Consider the following 20,725-nt stretch of genomic DNA (forward strand, 5'->3'; position numbering starts at 1 on the left):
TCTTGCTTTCAGGTTCTTTGGAGAATAGGTGAACCCCCTACTGTCATGTCACCTCTAGTCCTTCTCTTTGTTAGACTAGACCAGGGGTAGGCAACCTCGGCTCTTTTGTGACTCATGGACTTCAACTCCCAGAATTCCTGAGCCAGCATGGCTCAGCATGGAAACCTCTCCATTTCTCCTCAGAATGGATGGCTCAGGAATTCTGGGAGTTGAAGTCCATGAGTCATAAAAGAGTCAAGGTTGCCTACCCCTGGTCAGTTGACTGAGGTTCATGTCTAATGAATAAAAGATAATAATAATAATAATAAGTGCTATTTTGTAAAAAAAAAAAAAAGGTTCTGGAACTCACACATGTCATACAACCTGCCTTGCCTACAAGGTTCCATCCAAAAAAGATGCCGGAACTCCTTTCTGGGCGTTCTATGAGAAAAAAAGCAATAATAATAATAATAATAATATCACCATCAAACATCCATAATCTGCCTATCCCAGGTCCTTGGTAAGGACTCGATAGGTAGACAAAAATGCCAAATTCAATCTGAACATCTGGCTCACTGTGCGATGATCCATAATGCTGGTAGCAACCCGTGTCAACCATCAGCACCAACCAATTTGAATGTTCAGTTGACTGAGGTTTATGTCTAATTAATAATAATAATAATAATAATAATAATAATAATAATAATAATAATAATAGCGCCTTGGGTGCAATCCCAAAACAACTGGAGCACCACTTGAACACCATTGGCATTGACATATTTGCTATTAGTCAATTGCAAAAGGCGGCCTTACTAGGAACTGCTTCCATCCTGCGACGATACCTGTAATACCATCAAACATCCACATCTGCCTATCCCAGGTCCTGGGTAAGGACTCGATAGGTAGACAAAATGTCAAATCCAGTCTGAACATCTGGCTGACTGTGCGATGATCCATAATAATAATAATAATATCATCAAAGCCCATACTGGCCCCTGTCTTGCCTCTTCTGTACTTACAAAACATTCCTCTTGGACAGGGATACTTTTGCACTAATACTTTTGTCCAGATATTCTGGTGAAGTTTGAAATCTATAAATGGCCCCCAATCAAGTTTTCTTCTATTCTGAAGTATCCCTGCAATGTGACTACTTGGCCAGAAGGTGGCGCCTTGTTCCTCCATCCATCTTATCACTAAATGCGTATCAATGGTGGATGATAAAGTAACATTCCCTTTGAGTTAAGCTTGACTTCTTGTGATTCATCCTGGTTGTTTTCCTGGCAAGTGGCTCCTTGTTCTTGTTGAAGTTGTTTTGACTTCCCCATCTACTTCACAGCTCTGGGAGTTCTAATATTAACTAGGTCCAACTCTACTTAGCTTATAATAGTGGAGAAGTATTCTTTATTGGGGGCGCCCAAGTCCCAGGCTATGTTATAAGATAATCCATTACCAGTGGCAATAGCTGTTTGCTCAAGCATCCACTCCTGATTCATCTTCAGATTCAGACTCTGATTGGTTCCTTGAAGGCATTTCACAATCTAACTAACATCGTCCTGGTATGGATGATGTTGCTTAGTTGGGTAATGAGATGTCTGCAAACAAATGACCAAGGCCAGAAGACTCCACAGTTACCAATTTCTTAACAAGGTGGTCAGTTGCTTCTTGTAGATCAGTGATGACGAACCTTTAAGAGACTGAGTGCCCAAACTGCAACCCAAAACCCACTGATGCATCGTCGAATGCTGGGTGGGTGTGGCCAATTGAGTGGGTGTGGCCCATTGGCTGGGCGTGGCTGCGGTGATAATGGCAGACTGGGTGGGACTAAAAAGTTCAATCAATCAATTCAAACTTTGCGAGATCTTTTTTTTCCCGCAAGAAGTTGAAATTGACTGATTGATTGAACCTTTTTTTTTTTTTTTGCACACGGCGGTGGAGGCCTAAAGCGAAAAGGTTTTATAAAACCCAGCTGAAGGACTAGGACTGGGGCAATGGCATGCGTGCCCACAGAGAGGGCTCCGAGTGCCGCCTCTGGCACCCGTGCTATAGGTTCGCCACCACTGTTGTAGATAAATGTGAGGGAGACACCATCACGTATCTTAAAGTGTAAAGCCTAAGAGCCTCCAGATTTGGAATGGAGAGGTCTTTCCATGGGGAAGTTGCAACATGTGGAGCAAGCAGGAGTGGACTCGGGAGGAAATTTGCCCATTTGCAAGCCAAAAGAACAAGAAATAAGCATTGTATTTCCTTGTTTGTCTTTGAAATAAATAAAATCGACATACCTCTCAGACAATCAGAAAGACCAAAAGGAAACAAAAAGCCTTGTCACCAGCAATCGGCACCCATATGAGCAGAGATTAACACTAAGAGTAACACTAGACCAGGGGTAGGCAACCTTGGCTCTTTTATGACTCGTGGACTTCAACTCCCAGAATTCCTGAGCCAGCGTGAGGGAAACTTTGGCCCCTTCATGACTGGTGGACTTCAACTCCCAGAATTCCTGAGCCAGCATGGGGGAACTATGGCCCCTTCATGACTCGTGGACTTCAACTCCCAGAATTCCTGAGCCAGCCATGCTGAGGGGAAAGAGGTTTCCCAAGCTGAGCCATGCTGGCTCAGGAATTCTGGGAGTTGAAGTCCACAAATCATAAAAGAGCCAAGGTGGCCTACCCCTGCACTAGACCAAGTAAACAATACCCTAATCAAGGAACTACCGATGCAGACGAACAAGCTAACAATAAAAAACAAACTAACCAAGGAACTACCAAGACCACTCCCACCAACATGGGCAGGCCAGGCCATTTAGTATATAAAAATAAGAACAAACCCTACTCACTTTTGATGATGTGACCTAGTGTGGTAATGAAACGTCTCCAAGAAAACTACCACACACAGAGAGCACCAAGGACATCACAGTCTTGTTCATTTGTCAAGGGTTCGTTTTTTTCATGTTTTGCTTTTGAAGTTGGACTCCACAGTCCACAGGAGTCTTTGGGGGAAGCATAACTTTTATTAGGACTGCTTCTGAATCAGGGTGTGGCACCCAGCAGTGGGGGCGGCGGGGTGCAGGGTGGTTTCCCCGTGATTCAGTACGAAGGTAAGAGATGAGTTCCAGAAAGGTGGACGCTGAGTCTTCCCTCGGGTATGTGAGGATCGGGGAGCATGGACGATAACATCCTGGGGAGTAACTGGATCTTCCTCTGGCAGGAAAAGGTGACGATGAGATGATGTTACACAACACAGAAGACAGATGAACCAAGAATTAGGATGACAGTCAGAAAAATGACTGCAATTAGAGAGAGGCAAGTTTCTATTCGCAACGTTTCTACAGAAAGGAGGTGGGTCTTAGAATGGGTTTTCACACAGCAAATAAAAGAGCACCCAGGAAAGGGTGGAGGCAATTCTTATGTGAGCTGTGCAAGAGGGATGCCCTAGTGTAGATCAGTGTTTCTCAATATTGGCGTACAAGCTGGGGATTTCTGAGAGTTGATGTCAATCCATATTCAAGTTGCCAAGGTTGAAAAACACTGGTGTAAATCCTGATGACATTTGGAGACAGCAACAAAGATGATCAGGAGACTGGAGGCTAAAATATATAAGGAGCGGCTGCTGGAATTGGGGATGTCCAGTTTAACAAAGAGAAGGACGAGGGGGGACATGATAGCAGTCTTCCAGTATCTCAGGGGCTGTCCCAAAGAAGAGGGAGTCAAGCTATTCTCCAAAGCGCCTGAAGGCAGGACAAGAAGCAACGGATGGAAACTAATCAAGGAGAGAAGCAACCTAGAACTAAGGAGAAACTTCCTGACAGTTAGAACAATTAATCAGTGGAACAGCTTGCCTCCAGAAGCAGTAAATGCTCCAACACTGGAAGTTTTTAAGAAGAGACTGGACAGCAATTTGTCCGAAATGGTGTAGGGTTTCCTGCCCGAGCAGGGGGTTGGACTAGATGACCTCCAAAGTCCCTTCCAACATTATTATTATTATTATTATTATTATTATTATTATTATTATTATTATTATTATTATTATTACTTCTGCTCATCCAGTTGTCCTCTGGATTCAGAGTAGAGATGAAACTACTCGAAATTTGATTGATTCATTGATTGACTATGTCCCATCAAGTCATTGTTGACTCTTACTTACCACATTGGTAGAATTTCTCCATGACAATTTCTTCCTAACCTAGTCCTTCAGCTCTTCTAACAGTGCACCCGCCGCTGCTGTAATTGGGTGCATCCTTCTTGCTGATGTCATCTTCTCTTTCCTTCCACCTTTCCCAGCATCAGAGCCTTTTCCAGAAAGTTGAGTCACTGCATAGTGTATCTGAAGTAGGATAATTTGAACCTGGCCATTGGTGTCTCAAGTGGGAACGCTGCACTGATCTGTTTGATGACCCATTTGTTTGATTTATTGGGTCCTCCACAATAGTCTCAGGAATATTCTGCAATAATAATCTTTCCTGCTTCTTTAAACTCCAACCTTTGCTTCCATAGAGTATCACAGGTGATACCACTGCTTGCACAATTCTGAACTTCATAGGTATAAACACATTATGGCACTTGAATATCTTTTCCAAGACCTTGGTTGTTATTCAGTATTCTAGTGCTCTTACTTTATTGTACAATGACTTTAAGAGTAGAATGAAAGAGTCTGAATTTACATACCATGACAAAGCATTATATACTTGATCTAATTGGTTAAATAAGACGCAAATAACTTAATATGCACACATACTAAGCCATAAAGCATGGTTTATTCCCTGCCAGGCACTGTCAACAACAAACTATCCATATTATGACTTGGCATGCCAGTTCTTTTAGATTTGTTTCTAGATCAGCCATGATCAATCCGATGTTCTCCAGATGGGTGGATATTGCTCCTCAGAATTCTGGAATTTGTGGTCCCAACATGCAACTGAAGTAGAACCATTCTGGGCTTCAGATTTGGTTCCGAAAAGCAGCTTTGGAGCATAGCAAACCATAAAGCTGCAGCTTTTAAACCAAGAGTTGGCACGGGTCCAGCTGTTTGAAGCAGCTGCAAGGAGGTGCTACCTTTCCGCCATGCACTCTGGAGAACCTTTTAGGAGTTGAGTTGCAAATGCTGCACAGCTTTCCTCCAAAGGGTGACAGGTTGACATACTGCTGGCATCAGCTTTCAACAGCATCTTTATTGCCCAGATGTGCATCCAGCTTCTTTTGTGGCTTGATGGAGATCAAAGAAGGAAGGAAGGAAGGAAGACCATGCCAAAGCCACAGCTTGAGGCTCAGGTAAACTCTGATTGATGATGCATTAAGAGTAGTAAGTTGGCAACAGAGCCAGCCAGCAGATGCATATAATGACTGGAAAAATCAATCAGTGGCTCTTCTGCAGAATGAGTTATGGCCCACTGCAACCTCAGAAGCAGCTGATCTGATTGGATCTATGGAAAAATCTATGACATAATTATGATCAGACCCTGGAGCGGCACGGGAGAGGCCAGCTGCTTTGCTGTCTTTTCCAACGCCTGGGGGCCAAAGTCGGCCTTGAAAATTGATGCTTGAAATGGGGTGGGTGGGGGAGGAAGCTAAGATTCTATCTCATGATATTCTTCCACGTTTTACAGTGATGGGGAGGATTCCTCTGCAACTCAGCCTAGTGGTGAAGTTGCTGTGTGGAAGCCATGTGACCCCATTTTCAAATGCAACGCGGCATAATGTGAGGGTTCGCCATAGTTAATAATAAAAATAACAACAACAACAACAATAATAGTAAAGTTGGAAGGTACCTTGGAGGTCATCTAGTTCAACCCCTGCTCAGGCAGGAAACCCTACACCACTTTGGACAGATGGCTGTCCAGTCTCTTCGTAAAAACTTCCAGGGTTGGAGCATTCACCGCTTCTGGAGGCAGGTGGTTCCACTGGTTAATTGTTCTGTCAGGAAGTTTCTCCTTAGTTCTAGGTTGCTTCTCTCCTTGATGAGTTTCCATCCATTGCTTCTTGTCCTGCCTTCAGGCGCTTTGGAGAATGGCTTGACTCCCTCTTCTTTGGGGCAGCTCCTGAGATACTGGAAGACTGCAATCATGTCACCCCTACTTCTTCATAATAATAATAATAATAGTAGTAGTAGTAGTAGTAGTAAAGTGGTAAGGGACCTTGGAGATCATCTAGTCCAACCCCTGCTCAGGCAGGAAACCCTATACCATTTCGGACAGATGGCTGTCCAGTCTCTTCGTAAAAACTTCCAGGGTTGGAGCATTCACCGCTTCTGGAGGCAGGTGGTTCCACTGGTTAATTGTTCTGTCAGGAAGTTTCTCCTTAGTTCTAGGTTGCTTCTCTCCTTGATGAGTTTCCATCCATTGCTTCTTGTCCTGCCTTCAGGCGCTTTGGAGAATGGCTTGACTCCCTCTTCTTTGGGGCAGCTCCTGAGATACTGGAAGACTGCAATCATGTCACCCCTACTTCTTCATAATAATAATAATAATAGTAGTAGTAGTAGTAGTAGTAAAGTGGTAAGGGACCTTGGAGATCATCTAGTCCAACCCCTGCTCAGGCAGGAAACCCTATACCATTTCGGACAGATGGCTGTCCAGTCTCTTCGTAAAAACTTCCAGGGTTGGAGCATTCACCGCTTCTGGAGGCAGGTGGTTCCACTGGTTAATTGTTCTGTCAGGAAGTTTCTCCTTAGTTCTAGGTTGCTTCTCTCCTTGATGAGTTTCCATCCATTGCTTCTTGTCCTGCCTTCAGGCGCTTTGGAGAATAGCTTGACTCCCTCTTCTTTGGGACAGCCCCTGAGATACTGGAACACTGTATCATGATCAGGTTGGGAATGTCATTGCTTATCTAGCCCAAAAGGACTTAGGAGAACCCTGAGGTTTGAAAATAGTGGCCTTCAAGTGAGAACGTAGGATGGGAATATCTCAATACGGATAGTCCTCGCGTTATGACCATAACCGAGCCCCCAGTTTCTGTAGTTAAGCAAGACAGCTTTTAGGTGAATCTTGACCCATTTTATGACCTTTGGCTTCCTCTTTGACTTCGCTTGTCAGAAAATCACAAAAGGGATCATGTGACCCCAGGAACTTTCAGCCATTGTAAATACACAGCAATTTCCAAGATGTCCAAATTTTGATCACGTGACCATAGAGAAGCTGCAGTGGGTCATGTGACAAAAAAGTCATAGTCACTTTTTTCAGTGCTGTTGTCATTTCAGACTAAACAAACTGTTGTAATTTGAGGACTACCTAGAATAGCTCAGGGGTCACAAAAAGCTGGCTATGGCAGGGATCAGCAATCAGGAGACCACAGTAGGAAGGATGGGCTGGAATTTTGAACCCCGTCCTCCCACACAGCATCATTTTACTGTCGGCCCCCAACTGCCTTTCTTGAATAAGCATTCCATCTTTGAACCCATTGGCCAGGTAGAGGTCAGACTTCTCAACCTGGCCCACTCCAGGTATATTAGATTTTGGTTAATACTACTTTACAAGGCCTTGGTGAGGCCACACTTGGAATACTGCATCCAGTTTAGATCAGCATGATGTAAAAAAGATGCTGAGACTCTAGAGTGCAGAGAAGAGCAACAAAGATGATCAGGGGACTGGAGGCTAAAACATATAAGGAACAGTTTCTGGAATTGGATATGTCTAGTTTAATGAAGAGAAGGACAAGGGCGGACAGGATAGCAGTATTCCAATATCTCAGGGGCTGCCCCAAAGAAGAGGGAGTCAAGCTATTTTCCAAGGCGCCTGAAGGCAGGACAAGACGCAACGGATGGAAACTAATCAAGGAGAGAAGCAACCTAGAACTACAGAGAAACTTCCTGACAGTTAGAACAATTAACCAGTGGAACAACCTGCCTCCAGAAGCGGCGAATGCTCCAACACTGGAAGTTTTTAAGAAGAGATTGGACAGCCATTTATCTGAAATGTTATAGGGTTTCCTGCCTGAGCAGGGGGTTGGACTTGATGACCTCCAAGGTCCCTTCCAACTTTATTATTACTATTATTACTATTATTATTATTATTATTATTATTATTATTATTATTATTATTATTATTATTATTATTATAGTGTAAAGCAGTATTTCTTAATTCTGACCACTTTAAGATGGGTCGATTTCAACTCCCAGAATGCACCAGTCAGCCAGTATGTTGGCTGGGGAATTCTGGGAGTTGAAGTCCACCCGCTTAAAGTGGTCAAGGTTGAGAAGGGCTAATTTAAAGCAATTTCCTATCATATCAATAAGCTGTATGCACTTGTTGAATTTCTGCCTATTCTACTGCAATGGAGCTGGCACTCTGAAAGGGCAGCTGATTATGCCATCCACTTAGTCTTCTCTACTGTCTTTCCTTGGAGCAAACGTTGCCTATGAAACTCTATCCAGGCCTGTCTCCCAGCCTGACTCAGCACAGGAAAAATGTTGTGGGCAGTGCAGCAGCTCTGAAAGGAAACCCAATTCCAGAAGCATGTGGTAGACTAGGGCTCGCCTTAAATTGCCGTGTTTTAAGGCAGTGGTCTCAGCAAGGAAGGAAGGTCCGTGGGTCCATTTCAAGCAGGAGGTTCAAGTGGGCCAGGGTGAAGTTCAGCAGCACCTCCTCTGAACGGAGGCCCCATTCAGTAACCAGCTGTTTTGCTGATGCAAACATTCCTCTACTTACGCACAGATTACATTCCAAGAATCTATTTATAAGCCCTTTCTGTTCCTAAGTCCAATTGAGTTTATGTAAAAGAACTTGCACATTACACTCTTAACACTTAATTCCAGACCTTCTGTAATTCATGGTCAGTACACAAAGGAAGAATACTGCAAACTAAACACCACATGGTAGCATCCAAAATGGCGTACACTCAGCCTTCCAATGTACTGCCAAGTATACGTACCTGCTGTGCCATAAATTAACATTTTCCCACCTTCTCCTGCCTTCCAGGACCTTCTAGGATGGAGCTGTGTTTGTTTCCATTGGTGACGGGTTGTAACTCAAAACGTTTATAAGCAGAGGACTCTGTTTAAGTCAGCTTCATAGGGATCAAATGGCTGTATCTCACAAGCTTTATCCTCTGTCTTCAACAGGACTTCAACTCTCAGAATTCCTGAGCCAGCCATCCTCAGGGGAGAGGTAGAGGTTTGCAAGCTGAGCCATGCTGGCTCAGGAATTCTGGGAGTTGAAGTCCACGAGTCATGAGGGGGCCACAGTTCCCCCATGCTGGCTCAGGAATTCTGGGAGTTGAAGTCCACCAGTCATGAGGGGGCCACAGTTCCCCCATGCTGGCTCAGGAATTCTGGGAGTTGAAGTCCCCAGGTCATGAGGGGGCCATAGTTCCCCCATGCTGGCTCAGGAATTCTGGGAGTTGAAGTCCACGAGTCATAAAAGAGCCAAGGTTGCCTACCCCTGCCCTAGACATTGTTAGCACAATTTACTGTCCAGCTGCTGAATTCCAGGCCAGGCAAATATGAAAAATATTATCTTGAAGGTGGAAAGGAAGGGAATAAATTGAAACAACAAACCTATTCCAACGCCATGAAAACCTCTCCATTTCTCCTCAGCATGGCTGGCTCAGGAATTCTGGGAGTTGCAGTCCACAAGTCATAAAAGAGCCAAGGTTGCCTACCGCTGACCTAGAGGAACTCCATGGGGTTTGTGAAGGGGGAACAGGGCACAGCTTGTGAAGAAATCAGCCCCCCTCACTCTGTGTGTGTGTGTGTGTATGTGTGTGTGTCTGTATCACTGATTGGGCTGGTGACTGCTAGCAAAAGTCTAACTCTAGAGTAGTAGTTGCTATGTGGGTGACTCATTAAGAGGCATCCCCACCCATCCGTAATAATCAACAGTGGGTGCTGACTTGAGAGACTTCTGGTTTGCCTAGGGCAGTGTTTTTTACCCTTGGCAAGATCAGGGCAAGCTGTTTTGTCAAAGTGCCATCTCCATTCTGTCTGGTAACTGCAGTAAAATAGGCAGAAATTCAACAAGTGCTGGGCGATAGAATTTGATTGATAGGATTGATAGGAAGTTGCTTTAAAACAAAATTTTCAATCTAGCTGGCTGGGGAATTCTGGGAGCTGAAGTCCACCCAGCTTAAAATTGCCAAATGTGAAAAGCCTGATCTAGGGCAGTGATGGCGAACCTTTTAGAGACTGAGTGCCCAAACTACAACCCAAAACCACTTATGCATCGTCGGGTGCCGGGTGGGTGTGGCCCATTGGCTGGACGTGGCCCATTGGTTGGGCATGGCTGCGGTGGTAACGGCAGACTGGGTGGGACTAAAAAGTTCAATCAATCAATTCCAACTTTGCGAGATCTTTTTTTTCCCGCAAGAAGTTGAAATTGACTGATTGATTGAACCTTTTTTTTCTTTGCACACGGTGGTGGAGGCCTAAAGCGAAAAGGTTTTATAAAACCCAGCTGAAGACCTAGGACTCAGGCAACGACGCGCGTGCCCACAGAGAGGGCTCTGAGTGCCACCTCTGGCACCCATGCTATAGGTTCGCCCCCACTGATCTAGGGGCTGCAATGTAGACCACCAGCTTTGAGAACCTCCCAAATTCTACTAAGGATGACCAACTTTTCTTTCTGGTAAACATTGCTTTTATTTGTTTGGCAGCAGGGAAGTTGCCTATCATGGTTCCGGACAGATGAAACTCTTCAAAGAACTTTGAGGCATTGTTTACCTTAAAGAATCTTTATTCGAGCAGCATAGCTTCGGCAGGTTCGTAGTCGAAGCCAAAATCTGACTTCCCCTCCCTTCAGCACATAGATCAAAGGACAATTCCTTCCTACAACTAACAGTTATAAATCACATTCTCCAATTAGTTTGAAATGCTGGCTTTCCGCCCAGTTATTCTACTCCACCATTCCTTATCATCTCCTATTACAATATTGTATGCCTAACTGACTCCCATCACATTCCTCCCCCCATCATCTAATTCAGTGGTTCTCAACCTTTTTAATGCCGTGACCCTCAACTGGTCATAAGTCGAGGACTAAACCGGTTGTAAGTCAAGGACTACCCAACCGGTCGTAAGTCGAGGACTTTCCTGCCTGGGAGCACCGCGTATGCGTGTTGCCGCCCCCGCGCCAGCCAAGGCATAGCTGGCAAGCGGCAGAGACGGAGCAGGACGACCACTGGCTGGGCCATCAGCTGACCCAGCCCAAGGGAGGTAAGGCACCCACCGGAAAAGGGGAAAAAAATGGCGGACAGCCTTGCTTGGCGACCCTTGTGAAATGGTTGATTGACCCCAAATGGGGTCACGACCCATAGGTTGAAAACCGCTGATCTAATTCTAAGAGTAAAGCATAAGAAAGAAAAAGGCTGCCTCTCCATATGTTGTCAAAGCAAGGACGTCCAATGTTAGCAGTGTTGACATTGCCAGGAAAATTTTCCGCTGCTCATTTTGGGATTATTGCTTCATTTTTGAAAGACACAGGGATAATGCAGATGAGTAATACAGGCAATCTGACAAAGGCCAGGTAACATGGCATTGTCTCTGTGGTCAATGGTTGAATCCCTTTTTGAAGTTCTAGCTTGCCCATGGCCAACCGTGCCTTTTTCCTGAGTCAGTATTCTTTAGACACTCAGAAACTGGCGGGCGCATTTGGGGAACATCTGCCTTTGGAATTAAGCACGATGAAAGATTCCTCTTTTGTGACGTCACCAGACAGGAATGAGCAGGAAGGACGTCTTCTCTTTTGGCAGATCTTCTGTGGGTTTCATTTAGCCAAGAAAGGCTTCTGACTCACAACAGTGAACAGTACCCAGTGGCTAAATTGCTTTGCTAATTGCTTTTTTTCTTCTTTTCCAAACTCACCATTCCATTACAATATTGCTTAACCTCAGTAAGATGTGTGGACTTCAGTTCCCAGAATTCTCCAGCCAGCCATGCTAGGGGGTGTAGGGAAGTTCAGAAACACTAATCAGAATAACAACAGAATAACACAATAACAAGAGTGGGAAGGGACCTTGGAGATCTTCTAGTCCAACTCCCTGCTCTGGTAGGAAACTCTATATCATTTCAGACAAATAGTCATCCAATCTCTTATTAAAAACCTTGGAGCACCCACAACTTCTGAAAGCAAGTTGTTCCACTGATTGTTCTGTCAGGAAATTTCTCCTTAATTCTAGGTTGCTTCTCTCCTTGATTAGTTTCCATCCATTGCTTCTCGTCCTTTGGAGAATAGCTTGACTCCCTCTTTGTGGCAGCCCCTTAGATTTTGGAACACTGCTATCATGTCACCCCTAATCCTTCGCTATATTAAACCAGACTTACTCAATTCCTGCAACTGTTCTTCATATGTTTCAGCCTCCAGCCCCCTGATCATCTTTGTTGCTCCATTCTGCACTCTTTCTAGAGCAGTGGTTCTCAACCTGTGGATCGGGATCCCATTTGGGGTCGAACGACCATTTCACGGGGGTCGCCAAACAACGCAGTCCGCCATTTTTTCCCCCTTTTCCTTAGCTGTGCTACTCCCTTTTATTCTATTGGCTTTTGAAAGCCAATAGAATAGACTCTCTTGAATAGAGTCTAGTTCTATTGGCTTTCAAAAGCCAATAGGAATTGTCCAGGCTGTCTCTGCCCTGCTGAGACCGCCAAAAGTCCCATTCTGCAAACGGTGCTGCACCAGTTGAGTAGTCCTCGACTTACGGCCGGTTGAGTAGTCCTCGACTTACGACCGGTTGGGGGTCGCGGCATTAAAAAGGTTGGGAACCACTGTTTTAGAGTCTCAACATGTTTTTTATATCATGGTGACCAAAACAATCTAGAAAGTTAAGTGTGGGAGAATTCTGGGAGTTGAAGTGCTCTAGAAAATGACTACTAAGTGGGGGGCTTTGAACAATGGGATTAGTTTTTCTCAACCTTAGCAACTTTAAGATGTGTCAATTTCAACTTCCAGATTTCCCCGGTCACCAGGCCAAGGTTGAGAAACATTGATCTAAACTGTGACGTCCCTCGTGCACACTTCACACAGAATTGCCTCCACCCTGTCCTGCGATATCAAAAAAAGAAGAGGTTGCCCATGCTGACTGCAGAATTCTGGGAGCTGAAATCCATGCTTTTTAAAGTTGCTGAGGTTGAGAAACACTGGTTTTTAGGTCCAAAGAACCAGGAAGTAGTTCCTTTATTGTTCGCCTACAAACAGAATCTTGCCAGATTAAAGCAATTATTTGCTATAACTATAGATATACTCTGAATTGCTGGGGAGAATCCGACCTTGTTCTCTTTCTACTCGCCAGACATTCCAAGCTCAGCTGTCTCTTTGCCCTCTGGGAAGCAGCCCCTCCCTCCTGGGACTCTTGACTGTATCCTACCACATTAGCTAAATGACTATATCATTGATCCCTAGCGCCTTGTGTATAAATTTGTTTATAAACATAGATATTCCCAACCTGAACCACCGTTTTCAACCTGATTCTGAACTCATGCATTATTCTGCATTGCGTTCTATGGGTGGGCTGAAGGATTTTAGTTTAAAAAAGAATTAATTGAAAGCGGAAATATCCTAAATCCGAAGGCTCTTGTTTTAGATGGGCCTTCTACAAGTTCCTGTTTTCTCAACGTCTGGTCTCTATTGAAAAATGAAAATAATAGTACTGATTTTCACGCGAAGTATTAATACCCCTCTTCAATGCCTTGGTAAGGCCACACTTGGAATCCTGCATCCAGTTTTGGTCACCACGATGTAAAAAAGATGCTGAGACTCTAGAAAGAGTGCAGAGAAGAGCAACAAAGATGATCAGGGGACTGGAGGCTAAAACCTATAAGGAACGGCTGCTGGAATTGGGTATGTCTAGTTTAACGAAGAGAAGGACGAGGGGGGACATGATAGCAGTCTTCCAATATCTCAGGGGCTGCCCCAAAGAAGAGGGAATTAAGCTATTTTCCAAAGCGCCTGAAGGCAGGAAAAGAAGCAACGGATGGAAACTAATCAAGGAGAGAAGCAACTTAGAATGAAGGAGAAACTTCCTGACAGTTAGAACAATTAACCAGTGGAACCACCTGCCTCCAGAAGCAGTAAATGCTCCAACACTGGAAGTTTTTAAGAAGAGACTGGACAGCCACTTGTCCGAAATGGTGTAGGGTTTCCTGCCCGAGCAGGGGGTTGGACTAGATGACCTCCAAGGTCCCTTCCAACTTTACTATTATTATTATTATTACTTTCAACTGCAGGACTTCATGGAGCAGAAGTAAGATGCCCAAGGCCTTGAGGGCGTGTGAGTCAAGTCAGGGAACAACATCTGCTCCATAGGCCAAAACCATCATCATTGTTGATGGGATGCAATCAAAATAATCTGAGTAATATAGATGGAGCATTTTTAAAATGCCTGCCAGCTTCCTTCCTTTTTTCTTTCCCTCCTTTCTTTTTCTTTCTTTCTTTCTTTCTTTCTTTCTTTCTTTCTTTCTTTCTTTCTTTCTTTCTTTCTTTCTTTCTCTTTCTTTCTTTCTTTCTTTCTTTCTTTCTTTCTTTCTTTCTTTCTTTCTTTCTCTTTCCCTTCCCTTCCCCTCCCTCTCTCTAATTAAAAAAGTATATTTAAGTTTTAATAACCTCATTTTTCTAATTAACATCTAGTGTTTAATTTCCTTTCTTGGCTTTGACTGTTGCAAATAATACTCTTGACTCACCCCCACTCATCCCAGCTCCTTTGTCGGAGGGATGGGTCTTGTAATCCTATTGCAGAGATTTTGTTACTGTCTCTGCTAGCAGCCCTGCTCCCCACTTAGAAAGACTTGGAGCTGGGTTTGGGACTTAATCTCCTCCAGCATCATCCATTTTATTCTTATCTTTCGGTTACTAATGGTTTCCATTGTTGTGCATGAAATGTAAACCCTCATAGATAATCATAAAATATACAGGAAAGCTCCCATTTCCTAGCCTTCTTCTGACCCTGATAGGATATTCTGCATTGCTCTAGGGTTTTCAAAAGATACCCATCGGTGTTTTACCCTAGACCAGTGATGGCGAACCTTTTAGAGACCGAGTGCCCAAACTGCAACCCAAAACCCACTTAAGCATCGTAGGGTACTGGGTGGGTGTGGCCCATTGGGTGGGTGTGGCCCAGTGGGTGGGCGTGGCTGCAGTGGTAACGGCAGACTGGGTGGGACTAAAAAGTTCAATCAATCAATTCCAACTTTGCAAGATCTTTTTTTTTCCCATGAGAAGTTGAAATGGACTGATTGAACCTTTTTTTTTTTTTTTTGCACACGGTGGTGGAGGCCTAAAGCAAAAAGGTTTTATAAAACCCAGCTGAAGGCCTAGGACTGGGGCGACGGTGCGCGTGCCCGCAGAGAGGGCTCTGCGTGCCGCCTCTGGCACCCGTGCCATAGGTTCACCACCACTACCCTAGACCAGGGGTGGGCAACCTTGGCTCTTTTATGACTTGTGGACTTCAACTCCCAGAATTCCCGAGCCAGCCATGCTGAGGGGAAAGGGAGAGGTTTCCAAGCTGAGCCATGCTGGCACAGGAATTCTGGGAGTTGAAGTCCACGAGTCATGAAGGGGCCATAGTTCCCCCATGCTGGCTCAGGAATTCTGGGAATTGAAGTCTATGAGTCATGAAGGGGCCATAGTTCCCCCATGCTGGCTCAGGAATTCTGGGAATTGAAGTCCATGAGTCATGAAGGGGCCATAGTTTCCCCACGCTGGCTCAGGAATTCTGGGAGTTGAAGTCCATGAGTCATGAAGGGGCCATAGTTTCCCCACGCTGGCTCAGGAATTCTGGGAATTGAAGTCCATGAGTCATGAAGGGGCCATAGTTCCCCCACGCTGGCTCAGGAATTCTGGGAATTGAAGTCCATGAGTCATGAAAGGGCCATAGTTTCCCCACGCTGGCTCAGGAATTCTGGGAGTTGAAGTCCACGAGTCATGAAGGGGCCATAGATTCTCCCATGCTGGCTCAGGAATTCTGGGAGTTGAAGTCCACAAATCATAAAAGAGCCAAGGTTGCCTACCCCTGCCCTAGCCATTGTTGGCACAACTTCCTGTCCAGCTGCTGAACTCCAGCCAGGCAAATATGAAAAATGTTATCTTGAAGGTGGAAAGGAAGCAAATACATTGAAACAACAAACCTATTCCAACGCCAGGATCACCTGTAGCTCTGGAGACCAGCAGACTTTCCGCCTGGGGTTGATGAATATACATGAAATCGTGGATGCCTTCGCTCTCCCCCCCCCCCCCCTTGCCACTTCCTTCGTCTAGCCTTGGAAATCCCCCCTCCCACCTCATCCCGGCCCTCCTTCCCCCCCCCTTGCGAAATGAGTCACTCTTTCAGCTGCTGGGCGAGGAATCCAATCTGAACTTTCCCAACACGGTCTCAACACTCTCCCGGGCGCGACCAAGAGGCGGCGGCGACCCAGGGGGGGTGCCGCGTGGCCAGCGCGAGAGAGCTTTTCCTCCTTTCCTCCCTTCCACCCGGAGCACCCGGCAGCGCGGAATATCCTCTTGCCGACCTCCACGGGCAACTCGTGGGAAGCGGGCGTGGGTCGATGACCCGAAAGGGACCGGTTAGGGGAAGCAGGGCTCCCCCCGCTTCTGCGTTCCCGGCGGTTGGTAGCGCCCAGTTTCCAGAGGCCAGACGGAGGATGTACAATAGTTGAGATTCTCGCTCTGGTCATTTTGCAGAATCAGCTGCTGCTGGTGGCGGAGCGGGGCTGGATTTATGCTGGGTGCCCCCTCCCCCGTTTTTTTCTTTTGCTTTTAAATATATATATATATATATATCTTTACTTCCAGCCTTCTGGGTTAGGGACCCCCCCCTATCTCCCCCTACTTCCCGATCCAGCAATATTGGATGGTGGGTGGGTGGGTGGAAAGATCCTGCACAAAGGATTTTTTTTCTCTCCCCGGAGGGGGGGGGATCCCTCCCTAACATTGCCGGCTTTGTGCTCCCCGCCCCCCGCTTTGGGCCAAGTCCTCCGCTTCCTCTGCGCCCAAAGCCGCCCGCGATATAAAAAAAAAAAAGAGGAAGAGCGAGGCTGGAGGATCGTCTGAATTCTTTGCAAGGTCTTCCTCCTCCTCCTCCCGCCTTACCGCCCCCCCTCCCCCGCCCCGCATTGGAGAAAAGATCGTCCCTGATTTGATTCCAGTCCCGGATCGGAAAGCGAGAGGATCGCGGGAGGACAGCCTCCACCAGACCCGAGCGAGGGGGAAACGCGAGGCCGGGTCCCCACCCTTATCCGCCCCCTTCCTCTTCCTCCTCCCACCCCCCCCCCCGTCCGTCCGTCCCACCCACGATCCAGGATGGAGAACCGCGCCGAGCAGCCCGAGGCCCCCGGCGGCGGAGAGCAGCAGCAGCCCGGCGATCGCGGAGGTAAAGATTTGCGAGGGCGACCAAGTCCCGCTTGGGAGAAGATGCTGCTGTTGCAAATGATTTGAGGGGGGGGGGAGAGAGAGAGAGAGAGAGAAAGAGAGGGAGGGGTGAGGAAGGACAGGGGTTGTGGGGGGGGGGGGAGAGAAAGATTTTGGCTGGATCTGCGCGGCCACGGGCGGAGAAGAGGCTATGGGGAGGGGTCCGCAGAGCGGGACCTCGCCCGCCCCTTCCCCCTTGCCCACGGGCCGTCTGCCGCTGCTGGCAAGGGAGGGGCGCGACGGGGAGTGGAGATTTCTTTGCCGGACCGGCGCGCGCGCGTGTATGTGTGTGTGTGTGTATTGGGGGGGAAACTGAGTCACGCGGGTGGGGAGAAGGACGTGGAGCCCGTTTTTTTTAAACTGCCTTTGGTGATTTTTGGAGCCGGGACAGCTCTCCCTCCCTTAGGCCGTTTACTAGGAAGGCCACAGATAAAGCAGCCCCCCCCATCACCCCCCCCAAACTCCTTTCCAGGATCCCAGATCCAGCATGGAGAAAGGGGAGGGGGGAGGGAGGGAGGGAGGCTGCCCTGGATTGGGGGGCTTATAAATAACCATCCCACTTCCTCCCCAACCCAGAAGTGGCATCTTCCCGACAGCTGCTGGAGGACTGAAGGAGAGACCACCTGCCTGCTTTCTTTCTGACCTTGGGTGGGTGGGTGGGGGAGAGCCCCTCCCTCCCTCCCTCCCTCATGGGGACAGTTGCTGCCCCCAAGTTCTGCTGAGGCTGGGCCTGGTCTTGAATGGGCTCTGCAAAAAAGGGTTGGGCTTGGCCTTCCTGGGAAGAAGGGGATGGAGGGGAAGGGAAGAGAGGGGAGGGGGCTTGCCGCCTGCCCGCAGTCCAGTCTCCCTGCTGCACAAAGGGCAACGAAAGTTGAGGCCCACCTCTGCACGGATGGATGAAGGCTCTCTTAATCCACCACCCAAACCGTGTGTCTCTTCCCCCCACCACCTCTTTTTGACCCGCTGGGCCTGTCCCTTATTCTGAACTTTGCCTCTACAAATCCTGATTCTTGGCCTGGTTCTCCAAAAATATTGTGTTTCTCCAGTGTGGCAGCTTGAAGATGGGTGGACTTCAACTCCCAGAATTCCCTAGCCAGCCTTGCTGCCTGGGGAATTCTGGGAGTTGAAGTCCCTGGCTGGGGAATTCTGGGACTTGAAGTCCGCCCATCTTCAAGCTGGCCTATTTGTAGTCTGGCACCGCCAGGAATGTTATTAAGACTCCCATCCGCCAGAATTGTAGACCATATTTTTCTTCTCTTTCCTAAATATGCTTGATATAGGTGTATAGAGGGGTATATGATCACTTGCTCAATGTTGTTCAGTGCTTTTTTCTCCCTGTTGGGAAAATCTCCCACAACCCCTGTTGCTAAAATCACCAGGCATGATATTTAGGCATGAGATAACTTTGAAAAATCCCTTTTAGGGAATGTTGGGTGGGGCACTCTTTGTCTTGAGTGATACTTCAAGATAGGCTGGTCATTTGAATCTTAGGATTCTCTGCGCTAGTTCTGCCATTTCTTTCGAAGAAGCAACTTCTGCATTCCTCCACAAAGATGGGGCCTCTCAAAATTGGCCCCCTGCTTTCTTGGGTTTTAACCGGGGCTCGTGCATGACATTGCCTTCTCGAGTACATAAGTTGGGGTGAAACTCCCACGGTTGTTTGAAGAAAAAGAGGGAATAAAATAAGAGGGATTGGATTGAGATTCAGATAATGAAAAAAGAAGGGCAGGATGTATCCACACAACACTCTTAATTAGGTCAGTTGCAAATCTAGTGTGTGTGTGCAACGTGCAGAGTTTAATTTCAGCCTTGGGCGGTTTTGGTGTGGTTTGATACAGTAGGTTGCGTAGACCTGGCTCCTTCAGTTAGGTCATAGATCAATTTATTATGCGCATAACAATACGCTGTACATAACGTTCTGCAAACACCGAAGGATTCGACTAGCGTTTCCTCCCCTCAAATTATTCATCCCGTCTGTACAGGGAATGGTTGCCGTTTATGAGAAGTCAGAGGATGTCCTCCGTGTTCATGATGTCACGGTGCAAATGACATGACATAATTCCTCTCATTGGAGTAATGAGGGCTATTAAGGCAAGGTTTGTTCCTTTGAGTTAGTAAACCATTGGATGCCTGACCTTGACTGTTGTGACCAGGGAGTGAGTGGTAAAAGACCCATAATCCACAGCAGCCTCCTCAATGCAACTCCCTCCTGTTCTGACTTTAGTTGCGAAGTTGTGTCCAACCCATCGCGACCCCATGGACAATGTTCCTCCAGGCCTTCCTGTCCTTTAAACCATCTTCTGGAGCCCATTTAAGCTCACACCATCCAGCCATCTCATTCTCTGTCGTCCCCTTCTTCTCTTGCCCTCCATCTTTCCCAGCCTTAGGCTCTTCTCCAGTGAGTCCTTCCTTCTCATTAGGTGACCAAAGTACTTGAGTTTCAACTTCAGGATCTGGCCTTCTAAAGAGCAGTTGGGGTTGATCTCCTCTAGGACTGACCGGTTGGATTGCCTTGCCGTCCAGGGGACTCGCAGGAGTCTTCTCCAGCACCATAGTTCAAAGGCCTCCATTCTTTGGCGCTCAGCCTTTCTTATGGTTCAGACTATAACCCCCTTAATTTCCATCGAGTGGGGCCAAGGCTTCTCCAGGCTGATGGGTTAAGAAGAGAAGGAGGGAGTTCTGAGTCCCCTACAACATGCCTAGAAGCCAGCCAGCTCAAGTGGGTCTGCATTGTATTTATTTGGGGGTGTTGGTTGGTTCTTTCAAAGAAGAGAGCTCCTAAGCTGGAGCAAGGAAGGAAGGATACGTCTCATGACTCCTGGAATGGGTAATTGTAGGTGGAAGGCGTAGGAAAAAAATCTCAGGAAGATATCTGGGTAAGGAAGCTTGTTGAGCTAGATTGCAAGGAAATGCAAAGAGGTCACAAGTGAGGCCACCAAGAGAGGCTGCCAACAGGGCCACGAAGGTGTGAAAATCTTTCAAGCAAGAAGTAGGTTTATCCATCTTGATCCTCTTTTCTCCAGCCTGCTGTCTTTCAGATGAGTTTTCCTTCAGATGTTTTTCTGGATATAATTGTAGGACAGGAAGGCCAACGCACCTGGAAAGGACCAGGCAAGGAGAACCTGATCTAAGACAACTGACATACTGGTCAAGCCCCCAATATTCCAGCATCCCTGTAGATTTCTCAGCTCTTGGAGAACGCCCCAGTAAGGCTCCCACCACACGCTGAGCCACAGTACATCCTGGTCTTAAGCCTTGGTCAACATGCTGTAGGTTGCGACCCTTATAATGAAGCAGAGTGGATGGTTTGGCCTGTTCAGCTCATCTAGCCAATTCCACAAGCCATCATTCAACCAGCCATGGCTTAGCACCAGGTGGGGTCCCAGTCTATGCAGATGTTTCAGGACGAGCAAGAGAAAAAAAAAGCTGTGGTTT

General features: G+C 46.7%; 1 protein-coding gene across 4 annotated transcripts in view; it reads left to right on the forward strand.

Annotated features, from left to right (window-relative positions):
- The first annotated feature begins 17,137 nt into the window (after nucleotides 1-17,137).
- MAP7D1 (MAP7 domain containing 1) overlaps nucleotides 17,138-20,725 on the forward strand; it is a 72,070-nt gene continuing 68,482 nt past the window's right edge. For all 4 annotated transcript variants that reach the window (XM_039353355.1, XM_039353356.1, XM_039353357.1 and 1 more), the window contains exon 1: nucleotides 17,138-17,252. In XM_039353355.1, coding sequence (XP_039209289.1) covers nucleotides 17,183-17,252 — 70 coding nt within the window. In that variant the 5' untranslated portion in view covers nucleotides 17,138-17,182. The remainder of the gene's footprint in view (nucleotides 17,253-20,725) is intronic.

Source organism: Crotalus tigris, unplaced genomic scaffold (assembly GCF_016545835.1).
Source record: "Crotalus tigris isolate CLP2741 ecotype Arizona unplaced genomic scaffold, ASM1654583v1 scf7180000018517.1768243, whole genome shotgun sequence".
In the NCBI taxonomy this organism is placed as follows: Eukaryota; Metazoa; Chordata; class Lepidosauria; order Squamata; family Viperidae; genus Crotalus; species Crotalus tigris.